This window comes from Musca domestica, unplaced genomic scaffold (genome assembly GCF_030504385.1).
Source record: "Musca domestica strain aabys unplaced genomic scaffold, Musca_domestica.polishedcontigs.V.1.1 28, whole genome shotgun sequence".
Lineage (NCBI taxonomy): Eukaryota > Metazoa > Arthropoda > Insecta > Diptera > Muscidae > Musca > Musca domestica.
Genome location: NW_026712293.1, coordinates 3668587 through 3688000, shown reverse-complemented (window position 1 = coordinate 3688000; position 19414 = coordinate 3668587). Strand labels below are relative to the sequence as shown.

General features: G+C 36.0%; 1 protein-coding gene across 1 annotated transcript; it reads right to left on the bottom strand.

Moving 5' to 3' along the window:
- Positions 1–501: 501 nt before the first annotated feature.
- LOC131803236 (uncharacterized) lies at positions 502–18167 on the bottom strand. The gene is made up of 3 exons (XM_059124335.1): positions 17961–18167; positions 10324–11367; positions 502–706 (listed from the first exon to the last, which is right to left on the bottom strand). Exons 2-3 carry the CDS (start codon positions 11364–11366, stop codon positions 502–504), a joined length of 1248 nt encoding a protein of 415 aa, XP_058980318.1. The 5' UTR covers position 11367; positions 17961–18167.
- Positions 18168–19414: the final 1247 nt, after the last annotated feature.

The window sequence follows — 19414 nt, the reverse complement described above, 5'->3', positions numbered from 1 at the left end:
GAGTCAAGCACAAATAATTGTGATATCTGTCCAATAATTAGACAGAGTATTGAAATTTGAAGGTTTGTAATTATGGAATTTGCTAATTTGGACAAAAGTGCAGCTCCGAAAGCTGATGAGGTGGCAACGAAATCTGTTTTTCGATGTAACCGAAACACATCTCCTGAGAAGTTCACTCTGACACGTGGTGTACATGTTCCGATACTGTCGAAGAAGGGATTCTACTGAGTAGAGTTAGAATTGAAGATTATTGTTGAACAACACGGATAGCAATATAAATTTGCAAACTACAACAACACAACAATTATTCTGACTATACTTACGTATATTGTCTGCAAATAAAACATTTTAAAAATAATCTTTAAAATTCCCTAATGACACCGGCAGTCAATTTATTTAATTTTAAATGTAATTTTTTATAGATCTGGCGATCGACACTTTCTTTTAAAATTTAAGAAGAAGAGTAATTCTTTGTCGTGGTGATGGGACCCCATCGATTAATTATTTATCGAGGTCGATGAGGTCCATTTCGATGTCATTATCCAACTGGTTGGGCAGATTTCCAACATGCACTGGTGCAACTGGTAATGCAGTCGCTATTCTCGCCAGCATATTTGAAAGATTGTCCAGTTGAGCCAGTTGTTGTTGAGTTTCCGGAACGTTGTCATTTTGATCCGTTAATTGTTCCTGGATTTTATTTTCTTTTCTAGATAGTTGTGGTTTGACATGAGGGTTTTTGTTGGCTCTTTCTTGTTTGCTTTTTTCCTGTTCCTGAATTATTACGGCTTGTTTTTTTAGATCTCTTGCCTCTGTCTGGAGGTTTTTGGCTTCCTCTTGAAGTCCGTTTGCTTCTTGCTGCTTAGTTGTTGATTTTCTTATATGCCCCTGTGCATATTGCGTTTGAAGGCCACTAAGTATTTATTGTTGTTGTCGGCGTTGTGCTTCCCTTTGATTAGCGTATGGGTGAAATCTGGTCGCCGGATAGTTTCCAATTATTTATTATTATTATTGCCATTTTCCATTTCGTGATCATGATTATAAAACTACAATTTATGTAAAGAGGGAAAACAATACCAACGAAAAGGGAAAAGGGCATGACATATTAGTCAGAGTTTTATCTTTTCGAAACACCTACACAACTTTCTACTAACAACCACTGATACCTGTTGTAGTTTTTACATCAACTACTCTTACGTGGTCATCATGCCCTTCATATACTTTTAAAACTAGACCCAACTTCCAATCATTCTTTTATCAACACCATGTCATTTTCCTTAAGACTCCGCCGGGGATACTGCCATTTATGCCGCGTATGCAGTTCCTGAATATATTCGGTTTTCCATCTTTTGCTAAACGTGCGATGAAGAGTTTTAACATTTCCCATCGAGTTATAGGAGATAAATCCTCTGTTGATATTTCTGGAGCAAATATTAGTGACCCACCTCTCAGAAAGTGCGCTGGTATTAAAGCCTCCAAATCCTCTGGATTTTCAGAAGGTCTTGTGTTTAAAACACTTTCAATTTTATCTGAAATCGTTGAAAATTCCGTAAAATTTAATTTTTTATCTTTCATTACCTTTTGGAAATAAGATTTAAATTTTTTTTCTAGGAAATGTTAAAAGCTTCACTTTTTAATGCTGAATAAGCCTTCGTCGAAAAGCATACAAATATACAAATTTTTTCTATAAGGGGAATTTCTAAAAGAAATCTGAAATAGGCCTGCGAAATGGGAGTAGTCCCACATATGTAAAGGGAAGAGTGAAAGCTGTTCGTTCCACAGGTAATGCTGTCATTATCTGCGATTTAACGGTATGTTTATACCTTGCACAAATCAAGCATTCATGAACAATTTTCTTTATTGACCGTCTTAAACTTGGAATGTAAAACTGGCTTCGAACGGTTGACATCACTAACGATATGTCTGCGTGCAGCATAGTTTTGCGGATGAACTTTAAAAATATTTTACAGAAATACGATGAGTTTGAAAATATAATTGGGAATCTTTCATTATAGGAAATGTTAGCGTTCGCTAATCGACCATTAACTCTTATTAGACCATCTTTGTCCAAAAACAGATTGACTGCACGCAGTGAGGTTTAACGTGAAATGTATTTCATCGTGTAACGTCTCTTGCGAATAATGAAACATTTGTGTTATTCGGACAACAATCAATTTTGCATGATTTTACTCCTCTTGAGACAGAATCTTACCATTTGGAAACTCAGATTTTTCATTATTTTCTTGACGCTACTTCATACGAAATATACATCCTACAACCCACAGTGCTTTGTTGTAAGAAGAAACCCTGTTTTTTTTATCAATTATATTTAATAATAATTGGTGCGCAATGTACAACTTCTTTTCGTTGTAAAATTATACTTGATTTTGGCCAATTATTTTCAGGCCTAAGTAACCAGATTGGACCATTCCACCATAGCGAATTATTACATAAATCTTCAGTACAGGGACTTCTAGTTCCAAGGTCTGCTGGATTACACTTTGTAGAAACATGTATCCATTTACAATTTTCAACATTTTGAAATATTAATGCAGTTCTGTTTGCAACATACGTATTCCATGTGAATGGATGTTTTTGTAACCATGACAATACAATTGTTGAATCTGTCCATACATGAACAGAACAATTTTTAATATTCAAATTTGAGACAATATATTTTACCAAAGATGAGAGCTAGACGGCTCCACAAAGCTCTAGTCTTGGAAAACTTTTTTTCAATGGCGCAACTATGCTCTTAGCTGTCAACAAGTTTACAGTTGTGCTGTTCCCTGTATTCATGTCAATATATAATGCAGCACAGTAGGCCTTCTCAGATGCATCACTAAAACCATGTATTTGAATTGTGCCCTCTAGGCAAAAATTAATCCATTTTGGGATTTGTATTGAATCAATTTTTGAAAATTGATTCATAACAATTTTCCATTTAATCAATGTGGATGATGACACTTTATCATCCCCATTAATTCCTTCTAATCAAAGGTAATTGTTTAATTTAGAATTGCATTAAAGTTGGTTTTTATTGACCCCTGGTATCGCAACCTTGTGCTAGCGCCTTTGACATTTTAACGAGTAATTAGTTGTCACTTGTTTTGCCGCCTCCTTTAGACATCAAGTAGTATTTCGCTGTCATTTGGACAGACTACACCCGCAATATCGTTTGCAGCACATATCGTTGTGCATAGAGGCATATTGTTGCCACAGGTAATATCGTTACCAACCAAACTAAGAATAAATAGTTGTATATATTAAGAAAAACCTTTGTGATTTATTTATCTTCTTTTTATATTTCCCCCCTAAGGTCCACTGCTCGACGCATTCGGCGTTTTACTCCCATCGGCGGAGCCCCTCTGAGCTAAACAGTAATTCAACAAAGTTTTAGCCTATATGATTAAAGGCATTAACCACCCTGCTGGATCAAATAGTTTCGAAACTGTTGACAAGATTTTCCTTTTAGTTATTTGGCCAGTCACCTCTAATGACTTCATACTATAAGAAAATGAGTCGTTAATGGCATTCTACCGAGTACCTAATGTTTTAACTGAACTCGTATCTTCAATTCTCAAAAATTCTTCTTTCAATAAATCCTCTGATCGGATGTTTGAAGGCAAACATCCATTATTTTTTTCAACGGAAATCCTGCCGAATGCAATGTATCAATTAGTTGTTTTTGCGTCTCTAGCGCTAAAGCAAAAGTACGACCTCGCGTCAAAACATCATAAATATATTCCTCGTTTTTATTATATTAGACGCAATTGGAATTGTTTCTCTTGACTTTTCTGCCAATTGTAACAATGTGCGAAGCCCCAAATAAGGAGCACAGTTTCCACCAAAAGTAACTGTCCATAACTCACAATCTTTAATTTCGTCATTAACATCTTTCCGGAATAATATTCTTTGATACTGCCGATCAGAAGGATGCACAAAGATCTGTCTGTATATTTTCTCAATGTCACCTTTAAACACTTACTTGTACAAGCGCCAATTCAAAATTATAGACATTAAATCATTTTTTTATAGACATTTAAGGAATACGAGCTTTTCGCTTTACTCGATCCATTAAAGACCACTCTCACATTTGTGCTTCTACTTTCTGGTCGAAAGACAGCATGTTGTGGTAAATAATATGAATCATTACAAATTTCTTTTAAATTCTTTTAATGACAAAAACTCATTCAAAACATCATTATACGATTTTCCCACTTATTTATTCCTTTTTACTTTTGCTTCCACATGCTCATATTGCTTCTTGGCTGTAAATCTGGACGAATCTAAATATGCTTTATTAGAAAATTCATCTTTAAATGGTGATTTTACAACGAACTTTCATCTCAACGACGGTAAGTCGTATGGGTGTCAAATTCCGCACAATAGTTATCCGATTCTGTAGCAATTGGAACATTATTCCCTTCTTCTTGTTTCCAGAATTTATTTTATGCTGAACTAATGTTATCTTCATTACATTCATCTACTTCTACTGAAGCTAAACAAATTTCTTTTGCTTTTATTGGCCCATAGATGTACCATCCATAAATTGAATTTTGAGCTATCATGTATCCCACTATGTTCTTCTTAATACCTTCCAATATCTACTTGGGCAGAAATTTTAAACCCAGGGTCCGCTTGTAAATTAGAAATTACTACTGTTTGTGTCGGTAACAAACTTGTTAAATTAATTACACAATTAATGCTTCAGTTTAAATTTCGTTATTGCTTATATCTGAACACAGCGTCAGAATACATTTTTAATTGGAGTTTGCTACAATTGTTCCACTCAGCCCACTTATCTTACAATTTGCCTTTTCTGTGCAAAGTCCGATTCTTTTTTCAATTTTCCGGGTTATAAATCTTCGCTTAGAAGCAGAGTCAATGAGCGTTGTAACTGTAAAGAGTTTTTTTTTTTTATAGTTTATTTAACTAATGCTGTTGGCAACATAATGTCAGCATGACACACTGAAACATGTGTTTCCACATTGAAAGCTTGAACTATCGAACTAGATGAACAAGGCATTTCATCAACAGTATTGTCAGTGGTAACAAGAGTATTCGTTTGACGTCCTTTGCTGAACGGACAAGTACTTGGTTGTATGGATCTCTCTCGCACATTACTTTGTAAGTACAATTTAGCATGATGCCTTTTTTTGCAAAACGTACACCTATGCACACTCACGCATTCCTTCGGAATATGTCCACTTGTTAGGCAATTATTACACAACTTCTTTTCTCCTGCGAACTCTATTCTCTGATTAACAGTCATATTATTAAATCTCATACAATTTTTCAAAATATGGTTGTTATAACACATGACACATCTATTTGATTGTGTCGAATGAGCATTTTTATGCGACATATGAACATTACTAAACGAAGTTGAAGCAGTTTGACTTCTGAGAACTTTTATTCGCTCTAGAACCCGATGCCTGTTTTTAAGAAAATCTTCCATTTGTGACCATTTGGGTTGCTCTGAATGTGATTCGAGTGATTGTTCCCATAGGGTCAGTGTATCAACCGGAAGCTTAGTTGAACATAAATATATTAAAACTGAATCCCATTTATCCATCTTTATACTATGAGCTTCCAATATAGCCAAGCAGTCACTAACTGTCGATTGAATTCTTTTAATTAAGTTTTACTGCGCAAATGATAAAGCTTTTGCACTGGTGTTGTTGTTGGTGTGATGATTTCCATAAATAGCCGTAATTTCCGTAGAAGTCTTTAGTGTCAAAAGGTGGCTCTTTAATAAAATTCGTGCAGAAGGTTGACCGCTTCATATTCGAACGTAGCACAACTGACACCATTATTGATTATTTAATTTATTTTTTAATTTTATCAAAATTTATTTATTTATAAATTTTATTTATTTATATGTATCTATTTTATTAATCCTTTTATTGCATTTATCTTGTATTTGTTTCTATTTGTGATTATTTATATTACACTTTCAAACTTGAACGATCAATTTATTTATTAAACAATAAATGAATATTTTTTCAAAAAAAAAAAAATGTTTGAAGTATAATTGCTTTTTCTGCAAAAAATGTTTTAAGTATAAACATTTATCGAAAACTCATTAATATGTTATCTATTAAGTTTTTAATATTTTTTATTATTCTTTAAATTATTATTTTTATTGCATTTTTTTGCCGTATTGTTATTGTTTGTTTTATTTTAATTAAATATCAATTTATGATATGTTCAGTACTTGTGCTACGTTAACATACGTTTACGACAATCTTTCGTTACCTTAAACTAACTTGCTCACTTTTCCTGAACACTTCCTAAATAATTGATTGTCAGTTTGGCAGCTGACAGATCGATGTAAACCACAAAGAACAGGTGACAATGACTTGTTCAATGTTGAAAAATTACAGATGACCAAAACAAAAACAAATGACAAAAATGATGGAAAAAATTAAGGTGAGAGTGATGTGTGTATTAGTGACAACAAACAACACAAAATCTGCCACTTTCGAATGCAAATTAAACAAAACAACAACACTTCTCACTACTTTACAATTCATTTTAAATTACTATTTTTTTGGATTTTTTAGTAAATCAGACGATTCTTATTTGTTTGGACTCGAAGGCCATGTACAAGTTCCGATACGGTCGAAAGGACTTGTATGGATTCTACTACTAATTCTACTGAGTAGATTTAGAATCGAAGATTATTGTTGAACAAGACGGAAAACAATATAAATTTGCAAACTACAACAACACAACAAGAATTTTGACGATACCTACATTTGTTGTTTGCAAATATAACACTTTAAAAATAAACTTCAAAAATCACTAATGACACTGGCGGTCAATTTATTTAATTTCAAATATAATTTTTTTATAGATCTGGCGATCGACACATTCTTTTAAAACTTTGTTTGTGTGGTGATGGGACCCCATCGAATAATTATTTATCGAGGTCGATGAGGTCCACTTCGATGTCATCATCCATCGGGTTGGGCAGATTCCCAACACGTGGAGTTGCATTTTCGGATAAACTAAGCCAATAGAGGGGTAACAGTTGATCCTCTGGTTTATCTTCGATTATTTTGGGCGCATTGGAAGTCCCTTTTCTAAGTTGAAAGCGTGTCTTACTTGAGTCAATGTGCTTCCTCAATCGAATGGCCTTCCGCAAACACCTGGCCTCCCACACATAAATTTTGCCAGCCTTACGGTATGTGTTTTTAATGTCATCTGCATGAGTGTGCAAAGTGCTAAAAGCGTGCGCATTTCACCCCGAAGGTGACTGTCAAAATTTCAAAATCTTCCGCAGCGTCGGAGAATTCGTTATAAACGTATTTAAAAACCTCCAATTAAGTATTTGTAGAACAAGGTCTTGCTGCAATATTGGCCAAGCAAAAGATTACAATTTAGAAGTGGGGCTCTAAGCATTTAACAGTACACGAAGTTTCGTAGTTAAGCGATTGGGTTTGATGTGCGGCAAATAATAATTTGGTGTCCGGTATATTTCGTCAAGTGAAAGTTTTCTCCTATGTCAAACATCTAGGTATTCTAATATCGCCTTGTCGTATGAGTCTTTTATTTTAGGAGTCTTGGAAAGCTTTTCCTCTTTTGTAAAGAATTGTGCGAGGGCTATGTTTCGAGAATTTCCCAACTCCTCACAATTTTCATAGAGAAGGGTAACAATATATCTCAAATTTTTATTTCCCTTTGTTGTTTCTTTGTAGTTTTGTTCACAAAATGAGTCTTGTTCTGACCTCAAAACTTTAGCGTTTATATTTCTTTATGAACATTTCTAAACGATTTTGTAGGAGTCTATCCTATGTGCATCCCTATGAGAAAATCGACAGGTTGACTTATGTGGAATTTAGGGTCTGCTAAGTTAAGACCTATAATATTTGTAGGTTAAGTCTTTTCAATATTTTTATAGGTAAATTAGACGGAAGGTTCTTCAAAACTGGAGCCCATACATCTTACTTCGAAGTAGGGCCTACTTGTGTTTAGTTTTTTCTGAGACAAATGTTGATTGAGATCCAAGGTTTATATTTGCTCTGGCATCATATGAGTGTCCTCTATTTTGGACTTATACAATTACAGTGAAAACCAAAGTTGAGATTGTCTTCAAATATTCCATATTCTTGAAGGGTTAGGGCTGTGATATTTGCTGGTTCTGTGGACCGTGTTGTTGTGCTGAGAACTGAATCACTAGTAATAGGGCGCACTTTATCTCTGGCTAAGTTGTGATTTTGGATTCTTTGATGGTGTCTGTTCCCTTATGTAGCATGGTGTCTCATACTGCAAGATCGACAACCAAACCGGCTTTTACATTCTTTACCGCCATGATTTGAACAAAGGCAATTAAAATAGAGGAATGAATCTTTAAAAAAACGTGGCCCGATACAAATTATGCAATTTTAGGTTGTGAGAGGTTGTTGAATGTTGTGCTTCAGTTAGTGGTGTTACGTGTCATTAGTTCCAGATCCATGATGTGAGTGATGAAGAAAGACAAAATATTGGCATTGTATCGCTGCAGTGTCTTACTACATGCAGCTGGGGTGGATTCTTGCAAGTGGAGCATGAGCTGACCTTTTTATTCTGGTAATTTAATAATTTTCTTACATTTAAACATAGAAATAGGATATCTTATCATGAAATATATTAAATTATTGTATTGCAAAATCTTAATTTTAGATACAGACATAATATCGGCTACGGAGTGGTTTGTGAAGTGCTGGTTTTTCATTGAGAAATTGATTTCATTGCTATCTACAAGTATAGGATTCAAAACTCAAATTTTTGCGAATGTAATGGAAGTTACTAAACTATTTAATTCTGCTTTTATCGCCCTATTTCTCGCTAGGACGATTTCATAATGATTTCCTGTATCAACTTCCCTGTGTTTTTCTGCCTTTAACATTTTGGTTATTGTAGTGGTGAGGCTATTAATTTCTTTCTGCACTTCGTTGTTGACAGTAAACTGCCTCTCCTGTGAGTTGATCAAATGTGTTCGTGAAAGTCATCATGATGAGGCGTCCCAGTGATGTATTTCAGGACTGTTCCTAATGCATTCAGGCTTCTAGCTTGCCTATGGAGAATATTTACCGTCTGTATCAGTCTACTTATTTGGTTTACGCCGTATCCAGCAACCTTCTCACATGAGTTTGGGGAAAGTGGCTTGTAGCTATCCGTCTCTTAGTAATTCTTTTAAGGTTAGGTTAGTAACAAGTTTTATGTGTCCAAGTTTTTCCAAATTACGAAATGCCCGTCGGTTACCGGAGTGTATCTCGCATTATAATAGTCCATTAACCGTCCATTTGATGCCGACACTAATATGGCTGTGACTAATCTTAAGGCAGTACTAAAAAATGTAAGCAATATTTCATTTAACTCACGACCAATATAAGATATCTTCTTTCTTTACATTATAGGAAATGTTAGTGTTCGCTAATCGACCATTAATTCTTATTAGACCATCTTTATCCAAAAACAGATTGACTGCACGCAGTGAGGTTTAATGTGAAATGTATTTCATCGTGAAATGTCTCTTGCGAATTATGAAACATTTGTGTTATTCGGACAACAACCAATGATTTTACTCCTCTTGAGACAGAATCTTACCATTTGGAAACTCAGATTTTTCATTATTTTCTTGACGCTTCTTCATACGAAATATACATCCTACAACCCACAGTGCTTTGTTGTAAGAAGAAACCCTGTTTTTTTTATCAATTATATTTAATAATAATTGGTGCGCAATGTACAACTACTTTTCGTTTTAAAATTATACTTGATGTTTGCGTAGCAAATTGAACAAAACCCCAAACCAAAAAATAGATAAGAATAAAAAAAAACGATTTTTTAGAAAAATGTTCCAATAGAAATATTGGCAATTTATTAAATAATATTGTTGTAAACAATATTTACCTTTTTAAAAATATGGCGCTAGATGCTGTGTGGATGTAATCCAAGAACAAGAATAACGAAAAAAGCCAAGGGGTCGCAAAGCGGCGCATAAGCCAAAATCGTTACTCGTTAGAATTTGACAGCACATATTTGTAATAAATATTACAAAGTTGCACAAAATAGTATGAATCGAATTCTAACGAGCGAAAAAACTTAAATTAATTAACAAAAATTATTTGCTTTAAACATTTGCCGGCCGCCTTGCAACTTCTTGCCGAGTTGCAATATAAACTAATGTGCATACATTAAAAAAGCTACAACAATATTTAAAATTCATTGTATTATTATTCAATTACTTTTTTTTCCAAAGTTATAAATGCGCTCGTCGAGCTAAAGGCAGTAGAGGACTACCTTAATTAAAAAAAAAAAATATTCCTCGTCCACAATGGCGCGGGCAAGCTCTTTGGCGAGTGACCCAGAACAATACGAGCCGCTTTAAAGAATTGAGGATCGGCCAGCATCATACCTTCATAATGGTTTGCTATTTCTTCCGATGCGGACTCGGATGGTGAAACTATGTGTCTCAACTCCGTGACCCTGGCAGACACCAACAGCTTTTGGGAATCATTGTAGGACGATGCTAATGTGCATTGTACAAAGCGATCGGGACCTAGGGGGATGGTTTGTAACCGCAACGACTGGACCAGCGATATACAGATTCGGCTATTGCCAGCGCATGGGTCCAGAAGTGCTCGGACAGGGACTCGCCGTGAATTTAGGACCAACTGCGCAATTATAGTTGGACCCAGAGTTACAATCGGTTGAATTGCTAAATTTTGAGTAGGATTCACAGGAGTCAGTGATGCGGACGGACAATTTGAGGCAGACGGACGCTTAAACTTTTTTGCAGACGGACGAGGTGTATTGCTCTGTGAAGGAAGGGTGTTAGATGGACATAAGAGTGTGTGGTGTCTGCCCCTGCAATTTCGGCAAGCAGAATCCTTCTTGCAGTGACGAAGGGAGTGGCCGGAGTCCAGGCAATTTGAACAATGCTGCAGTCTTACTACGGTCCTGATGCGCTGGTCTAGTGGCATACTTTGAAAGGCGTTGCATTGACGCAAGTGGTGCCTTTGATAGCACTTTCGACACCGGAGCTTCGAGGAACCTTTAGAGCCCGCAGTAGATTTCGGCGTCGCCACTGGGTCGTTGCCTGACGAGCGTCCATCAGAACCAACCTGTGCAATCTCCCGTGGAGGAGTGGCTGGCTCGGAAGACCTCCCTGCCATGGAAGAGGAAGTAGTAGGAGCTGCCTCCGTCGGAGAAGCGGCATCTTCAATTTTTGTACCAGTGCCATCTAATGGTGTCGGATCCAAATCAGTTAGTGGGACCATCACAATGTCTTCGACATCTCTTTCTTCGTCTGACATGGGGACGTCATCCTCATAGTCGGGGAGTGAAGTGGCTACCATCTTGTTTAAATTTTCCATTCTGTGAAAAATAGAGATGGAGCGACAGCGAAAGAGTAAACAATATATTATTTGGTCAAAACGACCAGCTTAACCACGGGTCGTCGTACAATGCCATTTTCGGTTTTCACGTCAGCAACTCGAACGCGAGAATCTGTGCCTGGGAAAACGTTAATAACGCGACCTAATTTCCATGCAGTTGGTGGCAATTGTTCATGTCGAATCACGACTAAATCGTCCGTCTGGATATCGCGCTGCGGAAATTTCCATTTATAGCGTTTATGGAGACTTTTTAAATACTCTTCCTTCCACCGTAGGCAGAATTTATGTGTAAGAGCTTTAATTTTTCTATACCGGTTGACAATATCTAAAGGAGATTCATTTATTAACGGTTCTGGAGGAGCAAGAATTGGAGATCCTATTAAAAAATGACCTGGTGTGAGAGCTAAGACATTATCGGGACTATCATTCATCGGACAAAGTGGTCGAGAGTTTAAACAAGCTTCAATTTGGGATAAAATTGTTGAGAATTCTTCATGTGTATATTTGAGATTCTTAGCGTGTTTTCGAAAATGTTGTTTAAAACTTTTCACTGCAGCTTCCCAAAGACCTCCCATGTGTGGGGCCCCCGCTGGGATGAAACTCCAAGAAAGTTCTTGATATTGATATGCAGAACATATCCTATCGCGACTTGCTTGTATTACTGATTTGAAATCACGCTCTAATGCTCTGGATGCGCCAACGAAATTAGTACCATTGTCAGAGAAAATAGTCCTAGGACATCCGCGTCGCGAAATGAACCTATGAAATGCTGCTAAAAATGTTGTCGTTGACAAATCTGATGTTGCTTCTAGGTGTATTGCTTTTGTAGAAAAGCAGACAAAAACACAAACATAACCTTTTGTTACTTTACAACATCGACCAGAAAAGGACTTAAGATCGAATGGACCAGCAAAATCTACACCTGTAGTGGTAAATGGTCTAGCTATGGTCGTTCTCTCTGGAGGGAGAGCAGCCATAATTTGTGTGCAAGATTGTTTCTTTTCCAATATGCAAGGTTTACAATGACTAACGACAGTGCGAATAAGTGATGTCAATCGTGGAATCCAATACTCACTGCGTATTAGTCGTAATAATAATTGAATTCCACCATGAATAGAAACAACGTGAAGTTTTTCAACTAAAAGACGGGAATAGCGACATTTATAAGGTAATAGAATAGGATGTCGCTCGGAATAAGAGAGAGTAGGCGAACGAACTAATCGCCCATTAAGTCTCATAAGACCTGCTTCATCCAAAAATGGATTTAATGTCAAAATTGAACTTTTCGATTCTAATGGTCTACCATTGGAAAAACAATTATACTCCTCTGCATAGTGTGCTTTTTGAGACAAAATTATAAGACGTATTTTTACATTGTTAAGCTCAGTAATCGTTGGTGAGTTTTCGTGAAATGTGTTTTTATTGAGGTTCGGGCGTATCTTATAATAATATCTAAAAACGAACGCTATTATTCTAAAAGCCTTATCTAAAGACGAAAACCGGTCCAAAATATCGGCATAATTTTCAAAGTAAGAGAAATGCGCCTTTACAGAACGCATTTCCAAATCTGTCTCAAGAACCGACAAATCACGAAACCTCCACTGAGAGCTATCTAAACGGAGCCATTGTGGTCCGTGCCACCAGATTGGGGAGGAAGCCAATTCAGCGGGTGTAAGTCCTCGACTTCCCAAATCGGCGGGGTTGTCTTCTGAGCGCACATGGTACCAGATATTTTGACCAACATTTTCTTTTATTTTAGACACCCTATTAGCAACAAAAGTGGACCAAGTCGATGGAACTTTCTTCAACCATGAAAGGACAATCGTAGAATCAGTCCAAAAGCAAATTTTTTGAAAATCTATATCTATCTCAGCGGTAATGGCCTTAAAGAGTTCTGATGCCAAAACCGCACCACACAATTCTAAACGTGGTAGCGAGATCGACTTAATAGGAGAGACTTTCGTCTTACATGAAAGCAAATGTGTAAAAATGTCACCATTAGAAGCTAATATACGAATATATACCACCCCCGCATATGCCTTTTCAGAGGCATCTGAGAAAATATGAAGCTCAGCTGAACAATCAGGGGCATACTTTATCCAACGAGGGACTTGAATCGAATTGACGTCCTGGTACGTCTCAACAAATTTTTGCCAATCACGTAGTGTAGTGGATGGAAGAGAATCATCCCAATCTATTCGATCTAACCATATACGTTGCATTATAATTTTTGCAATTATTAAAACAGGACCTAACCACCCAATAGGATCAAACAATTTAGCAATGGTGGAGAGTACTTCCCGTTTGGTATAAGTTAGTTTTTTAAAAAGAGGTTTAACATTGAAGTAGAAAACGTCTAATTGCGCATTCCATCGAATTCCTAGTGGTTTAGAACTACTAGTTTCGACGAAATCAAGGAGCTTAGTGCTTATTAAGTGCTCAGCTGGAAGACATTCCACTATAGAACGATCATTCGCAGTCCATTTCCGCAAGTCAAATTTAGCTGATTTTAATGCACAAATCAACTGATCCCTAGAGTGGCACGCTGTTTCCAAGTCATGGTATCCTGTTAGAACATCGTCGACATACATGCACTTCCGTAGGACATGTGCTGCAAGTGGAAACTGCTCTTCAGTGTCATCTGCTAACTGCAATAACGTACGAATAGCAAGGTATGGAGCGCAATTAACTCCAAAAGTTACCGTTTGTAACTCAAAGTCTTGAATGGGCACATCGGGAGAATCCCGAAATAGAATTCTTTGAAGAGGCGTATGAAGTAGATCTAATAGAATTTGACGATACATTTGGGTAATGTCGCAATTGAAGACATATTTAAAGAACCTCCACCTCAGTATGAGGAAGACAAGATCTTGTTGAAGTGTCGGACCGACGTACAAAATGTCATTGAGGCTATTCCCATTTGATGTTTTATTTGACGCATTGAAGACTACCCTTAATTTTGAAGTTTGCTTTTCTAAATTTATAACTGGATGATGAGGCAAGTAGCAAAATGTAGAATCTCCAGAAGGAATGGGTACTGGTCTCATGTGACCTAAATCTAAATATTCTTTTAATACATCATCATAAAGTTTCTTAATATTAAGCCTTTTTAAAAGAGATACCTCATTACGAATAAATTGTCGTAAACAATTTGTTCTAGAATGCCCAAGGTCAGGTTTGACGTGAAATTCAGGTTTGATAGGGAGAGTGACAATATATCTGCCATTGGAGTCCCTTCTAGTCGTGCGTCTATAATTAACTTCACAATATTTGTCAGCCGGGGACAAGATTGAGCGTTTTGGAATTTCCTCTAATTCCCAAAATCTAAGAAGCGTCTTATTAAGAGCCTCTTCTTCAGAATATTCTACATTGGTAGAGAAAACCCTTATGTTGTTGGGGGAAAGGGGACCAGTAATGATCCAGCCGAGCACAGTTTTTTGTGCAATTAATGAGCCTAGAATATTAGATTGCAAACCATCCAGCAGAAGTTTGGGATATACGTCTGCACCTAGCAACATATCAACAGGTCTGCAGTCAAATAACTGAGAATCTGCTAAATGTAAATGGGATAGACGAGATGAAATATCACTATTAACAACAAATGATGGAAGATTTCCTGAAATAGTAGGAACCACTAACGCCGTTATCTCCATAAAAAGTGACATATCTATACATGAACTAAGACCGAACGAACACAATTTGTTGGACTTTGTGGATACTGTTTGATTCACCCCTGATATAGTAGCATGGGTGGATGATGTACAAAGACCTATACGTTTTTGCAACCTTTCAGTAATAAAGGATGCCTCAGAGGCTGGATCAACCAGTGCACGAGCTGGATACGTAGTACCCTGGTGAACTATATTCACCATTGCTGTGCCCAAAAGAACTGTTCTATTTTGCGAAGTATGAAATACCTGTCGATTCACTGAACTTGATGATTGGCCAGACGAAGTGGATGGAAGGTTTGGATTGCGATTGACAGCTTCTGGAAGATTACTTGTGGAAGAGGGGCCTGAGGAGCCATTGGAAGAAGGCGGTACATTATTGACTGAAATGCCAGTTGTGGGAGTTTCACGATGTAGTAGAGTGTGATGTCTTTTCTTACACTTAGAACAACTATATGTGCTACTACGGTTTTTGACATCATGACCTCGGGAGAGGCAATTGATGCAACAATGGTGACGTTTTACAATAGAAAAACGATCAGCTAATGAACGATTTCTAAACTCAGGACATATTCTTAAATGGTGAAATTGCCTTGGACATAACAAACAACATTTATCAGCAGATGTTCGAGTGGAATGAGAAGAAGATGCAGAAAGTGGGTTGGCAGAATTTGTAAAATGTGATTTTACCTTCTTAATGTCACCCTTTTTTGACTCGTCTATACCTTTTAGATCTCGAAGACAAGTTAATGTTTGGATTCTTTCCGAAAGAAAGAGATCCAAATCCTTCCAAGTCGACAAAGCAGACTTGTCTTTTACATTTTGTTCCCATATGGTAACAGTTTGTTTGGGAAGTCTTTGCAAGCAAAGAAATACCAATATGGGATCCCAACCGTCGGTCGGAACATCATACAAAGCCATAGCGGAGACACAACTATTTATTCCACGCTGCAAATTTTTTTAACCTGAACTTGACTCGCGCTCAAGCACTGGAAGCTCGAAAAGAACTTTCAATTGATTATTCACTAAAATGCGCACATTATCGTAGGTTTCCTTCAAAGCTTTCCAAGCTAAACTGAAACTTTTATGTGTCAAGGGAAACTTAGAGACAATATCTCGAGCTTCTCCACTCGTCTTTTTGTGAAGGTGACACAGTTTTTCTATTTCGCTTAAACGAGAATTGTTTATGTAGACCGCTGAGAAGAAATCCCTGAAGGTTGGCCACGAAAGAAAATCGCCATTGAATACATCGATGTCGCACGGTGGTAAATTTAAGCTATGACTGGAACTATCTTGGAAAGAAATGTTTGAAATATCCTGAAAGTTCGTTGAACGATTTGAAACCTCTGTTATTGAAACTACATCTTCAGATTGAGGGGAACCGACATGTGATGTTCGTGAGGGTGCGTTCACCTTAGGAGTGGTAGGTGCAGTATTGGACCTATTTTTAATTTCATCTGCTTTCCTATTGATTGCCGACAACACTTGGACGAAAGCCTTGTAGGCGACCTCATACTTGCTATCAGCTGATGTAATATCTTCGCTACAGGCATCGTCATAAGTTTGTAAATAATTTAAGCATTTGTCAAACATTTCTTTAACCTTACTCCACAGTTCGCGTGCTTCATTTCCTTGAATTTCTAAAGAATAAATATCAAGATCATCGTCACGTAAGGAAGCGAAGTTAGCATCGAACTTGACAAGAGCATCCGTGGCTCTGATAAAGAAATCGAGGGGAGTTAGCACCATTTTGACAAATTAAAACCACAAAGTATAGAAAAAAAATTGGAGAAAGTTTTAAAACAGAGTAAGAAAATAGCGAAAATAACTCCAATTCCTTTATAAATTTAACAATAAAACGTAGTTCTCCAGAACCGAAGATGAAATGTGCAAAAATTTGATACGTTGTATCGAAAAATTCACTTTTTGCAAATAAAGAAAAGTATGAAAATCTCCCAAAAAAAATATTTTTGCTAAAAATACACTGAAATTTCTCTCAATGAATTATTTTAGACTCTAATTTTTTTATATTATAAAAATGAATGAAGATAAATTGAATTTTTATGCAAATTTTCTAAGTATATAATTAAATTCTAGCAAAAAAAAAAATATTTTTTTATTGCAAAATGGTAATTTTTATAGTTTTAGTTGTAGGGTGCATGGACTGTAAATATCTGTAATTACAAATTTCATTACCATAAAACCATCAATTACTTATCCCAAGTCGCAAAGATTTGTTTTATTTTTTTTTTTTAACAAATGTAATTGTTATATAATTATTTTAATATTTATCAATAAATTTAATAAAAATAATCGATATTATCGACTGTAGGGTGTACAAAATTACGTTGACACCAAAAGCATTAAATTTATTTTCAAAATCTATAAAAAATGTATTTTCTTAAAAAAAAATATTTATATTCGATTACCACTGTATTTCCACTGGCTAAACGAACCTCGTATATTAACAGATGTTGTGTGTATGTGTGCGCGCAGCATCAACGCATCAAACAAGCACTGCTGTGGTGGGTATTTATTTTGTTTTTTTTTTTTTATGACCACTCAACGCAAACGAATAGCCGTGATTATTGTTGGTGGATTTTTTCTTATTTTCTTTTGCTTTAGATTTATTTTTCTTGCAGGCACACGAACAAATTATTTCAATATTATTAGAGAAAAAAATCACCACTGTTCACAGCACTGTTTTGATGCACTTTTGTTGGTATCTTTTATTTTTCTTTCTTCTATTTTCGTGTAACGAAAATATGAATATTATCTAAAACTGAGCGACACACAACAACAACACTACGCGGGCACTGTTCAAACGACCGTAGGTTAAGCTTTCTATTTCGATATTTTGCTTTTTTTATTTTTTAAACAAAACACTAGAATGCACTGTACGTACCTTTTTGTTATTATTAAAATGTATTGAAGATGGAGGGTTATTTGTTGAAGGGTGATGCGAGTTGACGTAGTCAAACCTTTTTAAAAATAGAAGAGGAGAATTCCTTATTAATTGATTTTGGATCCGGCTCGTAATGGACCAATGTTTGCGTAGCAAATTGAACAAAACCCCAAACCAAAAAATAGATAAGAATAAAAAAAAACGATTTTTTAGAAAAATTTTCCAATAGAAATATTGGCAATTTATTAAATAATATTGTTGTAAACAATATTTACCTTTTTAAAAATATGGCGCTAGATGCTGTGTGGATGTAATCCAAGAACAAGAATAACGAAAAAAGCCAAGGGGTCGCAAAGCGGCGCATAAGCCAAAATCGTTACTCGTTACAATTTGACAGCACATATTTGTAATAAATATTACAAAGTTGCACAAAATAGTATGAATCGAATTCTAACGAGCGAAAAAACTTAAATTAATTAACAAAAATTATTTGCTTTAAACACTTGATTTTGGCCAATTATTTTCAGGCCTAAGTAACCAGATTGGACCATTCCACCATAGCGATTTTTACATAAATCTTCAATACTGGGACTTCTAGTTCCAAGGTCTGCTGGATTACACTTTGTAGAAACATGTATCCGTTTACAATTTTCAACATTTTGAAATATTAATGCAGTTCTGTTTGCAACATACGTATTCCATGTGAATGGATGTTTTTGCAACCATGACAATACAATTGTTGAATCTGTCCATACATGAACAGAACAATTTTTAACATTCAAATTTGAGACAATATATTTTACCAAAGATGAGAGCTAGACGGCACCACAAAGCTCTAGTCTTGGTAAACTTTTTTCAATGGTGTAACCATGCTCTTAGCTGTCAACAAGTTTACAGTTGTGCTGTTCCCTGTATTCATGTGAATATATAATGCAGCACAGTAGGCCTTCTCAGATGCATCACAAAAACCATGTATTTGAATTGTGCCCTCTAGGCAAAATTTAATCCATTTTGGGATTTGTATTGAATCAATTTTTGAAAATTGATTCATAACAATTTTCCATTTAATCAATGTGGATGATGACACTTTATCATCCCCATTAATTCCTTCTAATCAAAGGTAATGCAACAAAGTTTTAGCCTATATTAATAAAGGCGTTAACCACCCTTTTAGTTATTTGGCCAGTCACCTCTAGTGACTTCATACTATAAGAAAATGAGTCGTTAATGGCATTCTACCGAGTACCTAATGTTTTAATTGAACTCATATCTTCAATTCTCAAAAATTCTTCTTACAATAAATCCTCTGATCGGACGTTTGAAGGCAAACTCGGTTGATTTGCCATTATTTTTTTTCAACGGAAATCCTGCCGAATGCAATGTATCAATTAGTTGTTTTTGCGTCTCTAACGCTAAAGCAAAAGTATGACCTAGCGTCAAAACATCACCAACAT